This window comes from Lottia gigantea, assembly GCF_000327385.1.
Source record: "Lottia gigantea unplaced genomic scaffold LOTGIsca_31, whole genome shotgun sequence".
Classification (NCBI taxonomy): Eukaryota; Metazoa; Mollusca; class Gastropoda; family Lottiidae; genus Lottia; species Lottia gigantea.
Genome location: NW_008709027.1, coordinates 1496253 through 1502511, shown reverse-complemented (window position 1 = coordinate 1502511; position 6259 = coordinate 1496253). Strand labels below are relative to the sequence as shown.

The 6259-nt window shown below is 31.7% G+C and overlaps 1 protein-coding gene across 1 annotated transcript in view; it reads right to left on the bottom strand.

Annotated features, from left to right (window-relative positions):
* LOTGIDRAFT_216152 (hypothetical protein) overlaps positions 1-6259 on the bottom strand; it is a gene marked incomplete at its 5' end in the record, with an annotated part of 16575 nt that overhangs the window by 1428 nt on the left and 8888 nt on the right. The window contains 10 exons of the mRNA XM_009057772.1: positions 27-259; positions 426-593; positions 813-958; positions 1184-1426; positions 1607-1705; positions 4005-4202; positions 4416-4568; positions 4739-5001; positions 5471-5649; positions 5949-6075. Coding sequence (XP_009056020.1) covers positions 27-259; positions 426-593; positions 813-958; positions 1184-1426; positions 1607-1705; positions 4005-4202; positions 4416-4568; positions 4739-5001; positions 5471-5649; positions 5949-6075 — 1809 coding nt within the window. The remainder of the gene's footprint in view (positions 1-26; positions 260-425; positions 594-812; positions 959-1183; positions 1427-1606; positions 1706-4004; positions 4203-4415; positions 4569-4738; positions 5002-5470; positions 5650-5948; positions 6076-6259) is intronic.

Below are 6259 nucleotides of genomic sequence, written 5' to 3'. Positions count from 1 at the left end.
TATTCTACAAGGCTATGAGATTTTACATCTCTTACAATTATATATATGTCTTACCTGTACAGTGCCACCATATTTATCACAATAAGCACCCCAATGAAATAATCGTTGTATAGAATCATCCACTTCTTTATAAGACTGTTCTAGATCTTTACCTGTCATACTAGATATACGTTTACTAATTTCATCTCTTCTTACTTCTAAATTCTCAGCCATATAATAAACTATCTGTGCTCTGTTGTGAGCTGCTCTTTTACCCCACCTGTAATATATATACACAGTAAACACCATGCTTTTTTCAACTAAATCTTGGAAATTTATGAGATATTGGTAACATTAAAAATTCACAATCAGAACCAAACTTTGTAATGATCTATATTCTTAAGAGATAACCTTTTAATTTTCTAAAATTAGAACAAAAGATTTACCCAGGAGCAGCTTTATGAGCAGCCTCTACAGCATTCCTAACATCTTTTCTATTACTTTCACCCACAATACCTACAACTTTACCCTGGGGATTAGAAATAGGTCTAGAATACTGTCCATCTGGACGTTTCTGTGCTCCACCATAATATAACTTATATGTTCTATCAACACTGAAATAAAACATCAAAAAACAATAGTGTTGAATACAATATAAGTAACTAAGTGACAATAGTCTTGGTTTATCAATGTTAATATACTAAACACACTATTATTTATTTATTCCTATCTTACTCTTAATATTGTTACAATATATATTGAGAAAGACTTAAGGACAGTCTAAAGCAGTAAAAATTATATCAGGAGACAGAATTCAGAATTAATATAAATACCTTGGTGTATCAACATCACTTGTAGAACTATCAGATACAGCTGGTCTAGGAGGTAGAGTTGATCCAAATGTTTTTATGACATCATCAGTAATAGCATCAAGCCTTGCTCTATCTTCCCATGTAGGTCTCACATATTCATATAAACCCTATCAAATAGTCATATATCTATATATACCACAATCTTTTAATACACTCAATAATAAACCATAATTTAACAGGGACTGATAAAATATCTGTCTTGATCGGACACAACTTTGTAAAGTTACAAAAATTAGCACACCAAATTTATTTAGATAAAACTCCCATAAAAAGTGTTGAAGATTTGTGTTCAAGAACTAAGGTCTTGAAGTTTAAATTTGAAGCAGACATACCTCTTTACCGCCATCTCTTCCATATCCTGATTGTTTATATCCACCAAAACCTGCAGCAGCATCAAATACATTGTGACTATTAATCCATACAGCACCAGCTTTAATATTTATAGCTACTTCCATAGCTAGACTAATATTCTCTGTCCATACACTACCAGCTAATCCATACACTGTATTATTAGCTAGACTTATAGCTTCTTTAGCTGTTCTAAATGGTAACACTACTAATACTGGTCCAAATATCTATTAACACAAAATTGAAATGAAGTTTACACATTTTTTTAAAAATGTAAAATCTTCACTTCACATCTTAATAAAATTAACAAAGTGGCAAATTATTGCCATCAAAGAACATTCAGTTCAGACTAATGTCATTTAAAAAAAATATTTTTATTGAAATATAACAGTAAAGACAGAAATTACCTCTTCAACAACAACTCTAGAAACTGTCTGTACACCAGTTATTAAAGTTGGTGGATAAAAACAGCCTCTACATGGTATACTAATACTAGCTTGATAAACCTGATAATAGAAAGTACATGGTATACTAATATTAGCTTGATAAACCTGATAATAGAAAGTACATGGTATACTAATACTAGCTTAATAAACCTGATAATAGAAAGTACATGGTATACTAATATTAGCTTGATAAACCTGATAATAGAAAGTACATGGTATACTAATACTTGCTTGATAAACCTGATAATAGAAAGTACATGGTATACTAATATTTGCTTGATAAACCTGATAACAGAAAGTACATGGTATACTAATACTAGCTTGATAAACCTGATAATAGATAGTACATGGTATATTAATACTAGCTTGATAAACCTGATAATAGAAAGTACATGGTATACTAATACTAGCTTGATAAACCTGATAATAGAAAGTACATGGTATACTAATACTTGCTTGATAAACCTGATAATAGAAAGTAAATGGTATACTAATATTAGCTTGATAAACCTGATAATAGAAAGTACATGGTATACTAATACTGGCTTGATAAACCTGATAATAGAAAGTACATGGTATACTAATACTGGCTTGATAAACCTGATAATAGAAAGTACATGGTATACTAATACTGGCTTGATAAACCTGATAATAGAAAGTACATGGTATACTAATACTAGCTTGATAAACCTGATAATAGAAAGTACATGGTATACTAATACTAGCTTGATAAACCTGATAATAGAAAGTACATGGTATACTAATACTGGCTTGATAAACCTGATAATAGAAAGTACATGGTATACTAATACTGGCTTGATAAACCTGATAATAGAAAGTACATGGTATACTTATACTGGCTTGATAAACCTGATAATAGAAAGTACATGGTATACTAATACTGGCTTGATAAACCTGATAATAGAAAGTACATGGTATACTAATACTAGCTTGATAAACCTGATAGTAGAAAGTACATGGTATACTAATACTGGCTTGATAAACCTGATAATAGAAAGTACATGGTATACTAATACTAGCTTGATAAACCTGATAATAGAAAGTACATGGTATACTATTATTAGCTTGATAAACCTGATAATAGAAAGTACATGGTATACTAATACTAGCTTGATAAACCTGATAATAGAAAGTACATGGTATACTAATACTAGCTTGATAAACCTGATAATAGAAAGTACATGGTATACTAATACTAGCTTGATAAACCTGATAATAGAAAGTACATGGTATACTATTATTGGCTTGATAAACCTGATAATAGAAAGTACATGGTATACTAATACTAGCTTGATAAACCTGATAATAGAAAGTACATGGTATACTATTATTAGCTTGATAAACCTGATAATAGAAAGTACATTGTATACTAATACTAGCTTGATAAACCTGATAATAGAAAGTACATGGTATACTAATACTGGCTTGATAAACCTGATAATAGAAAGTACATGGTATACTAATACTGGCTTATAAGACCAAATAATAAGAAATAAAAAAGACACTGAAGAAACATCTTAATTATAAGTGTATTAAAAAGTTATACAAATTACATACATGGGCTATCAAAACTAAAGAAGGAGGCAAAAAACTGCATCTACGGAGCAATCCATATAAGTTTCATAGTACAAGTATACCAAAAAAAAAAACAGACATAATAATATTATCAAAAGATAGTGGACCACAGCCATATACGCCCACCGTGGCATGCGGATGGTAAATATTAAAGATCTTGCGGCAAGGGCAATAAATCTGCTTCTTACGGTCGAAAATAGCTCAAATTCGAACTTGATCTTCGTTTTATGAATATGTCTACACATACCGAATTTCATTTGATTCCATCAAAAAATCTAGTTTTCAGAGCGTTTACAAGCAATTGATGTTGATAGAAGCATTTACTGTATAGAGGTTAAAGGGCGATAACTCCTCAAAACAGACGTAAGAGGCCTAAATCTTGAAAAAGCTTTAAATTTAATCAGAAGTAAACTAAACTTTCTTAAACCTTTCGATTTAGGTCCAATAACATCAATTTTAAGTTTCATCAAAATCGGTTGAAAACTAAGAGAGTAATAGCATATTCAAGATTTTGGGGCAAGGGCAATAACTCTGCTTCTAACAGTCGAAAATAGCTCAAATTCGAACTTGATCTTCATTTTATGAATATGTCTACACATACCGAATTTCATTTGATTCCATCAAAAACTCTAGTTTTTAGAGCGTTTACAAGCAAATGTTGACTGATGGACTGACGGACCGACTGACCGACGGACAGGGGTGCCGACAATATACGTCAACATAGAGAGATGTGGGCCTATAATAAAAAAACAATATGACATACCTCAGCACCTTCCTGTCTAGCACTATCAACATAATCAGCTATAGTTTTTCTTTGTGATTCATCAACAATAGCTCCCAAATCAATAGTTTTATCTAAACTATCACCTACACGGAAATGTGTTAATCTTTCTTTTAATTTGTTGACTAATTTCTCTTGTACAGACTCATGAACCAGTAGTCTTGATCCTGCACTACACACCTAAAATACATTTAATTACTTAAATATCTAGAATCCCTACCTAACTTTAAATTACCAATTCAACATCATTTAATTGTGAAATAAAGCAATAAATTTGAACTGAAAAATGAAAAACAAAATGTTCAATAAAGTAACGAATATCCATAATAGTGATCTTATTTATTTAAAATTGATCGAATATTACACAATGAAAGGTAAAATATATTTACTAACCTGGCCTTGATTAAACCATACAGCATCTACAATACCCTCTACAGTACTATCTAAATCAGCTGTATCAAATACTACTACTGGTGATTTACCTCCTAATTCTAATGATAATTTTTTACCAGTACCAGCTGTTGATCTCCTTAATACCTGTCCTACCTAATAACAAATTTTAATACATCAATTTTAATAATTCAAACAGTTGAGATTTAGTTACTTAACAAGAACAGCTCAAACCAAGGTCCACTTTAACCTCTACTGAGACAGAAGTAGACATTGCAAAGTTTTATGAAAGCTCCATAATAATATACCAATGAGTTCATACAAACCTCTGTAGAGCCAGTAAAGGCAACTTTATCAACATCAGGATGAGCTGCAAGTTGACCTCCAAATGCTCCATTACCAGTAACTACATTAAATACACCTGGTGGTAAACCAGCTTCACTACAGATTTCAGCTAATAATAGAGCTGTTAGTCTGGTATAGGTAGCTGGTTTTAATACCACTGTATTACCCATAGCTAATGCTGGACATATCTTCCAGGTTAACAACATCAGTGGAAAATTCCAAGGAACAATAGCACCCACAACACCTACAATTAGTGATATTGTTTCTAAAAATATTAAGTAAAACAAAGAGTAAAAAAAAAATCACATACATGGTTACTAGAGTGGTATACCATTAAAAGTGCTTTACAGTTATATTTAATATCCACAGTATTTGTATTGCCAATGCACTGTTACCATGAAGTCATATTGTCAATTTTCTTCAAAAATAAGAATGGAGTTATGAAAACATCATCAATATTGTTAACTCATCATTTAGTAAATGAAGAAGCCTCAGCAATATGAATATATGATTATGTTTTTGTCAACACGATTATCAACAGTCTTAAAGTGATAGTAGTGTATCGCCCCAACCCTAAGATGATTTCATGCTCATATCAGCTTACTGATCCAGCAAGGTTTTTTTTTTTAGATAGACAATCTACTTTCACTTAAATATTTAAATCATTTGTGAAATTTACAGACTAGGATTTGTGGTAATAATCAATGACTAACCGATTGGTTTCCACCCTCTCATTTCAGTTTCCATTAGTTGAGCCCACCCAGCATGATGATAAAAATGGCGTACCACCAGTGGTATATCAGCATCTCTAGTTTCACGTATTGGTTTACCATTATCCATAGACTCTATTACACTCACCAACCTTTGATGTTTCTGTACATGTCTTGCAATACTAAAATGGCAACATGGGTGCATGGATTCATAGTTCAATTTCAGGTTTTCTGTACATTATGTTAAAATGAAGACTAGGATAATAGAATGCATGAAGCAACTCTGTGATCCCAGCTTCCATCTCTTCAAAACATTAGATAATTTTCAAATGCGATAAATCCTTGTATATTTCATGCTTTTTTGTTACCCTGCTACTCTCTCCCCAGTCTTCCTCAAAAGAAAATACTCTCAAAAAATGCTAGACCTGCAGTAATAAAATTAAGATATACTTGAATTCCATCAAAAAATGTATGATTTTACCTATAAAGGTGTCGAGCTCTTACATGAGGAGATAAGGTGCTCCATGATTGAAAAGCTTTTCTAGCTGCTTTAACAGCTAAATCTACATCTTCACTGTTACCCTGAATAGTGGCAGTCAGTACTTCACCTAAATCATATAAAATACAAAAGATAGAAACATACAGAAACCCCAATGACAACTTTTTAGTCTGCATTATCATCATAGAATGGGGCTTGATTTGGTTTAATTGAGATGATAATTTGGGTATTTCAAGTCAGTAATTCTCTGTCAGTTGTCAAGGGTCTGACATGGAAAAGCATTTTGTCAAGAA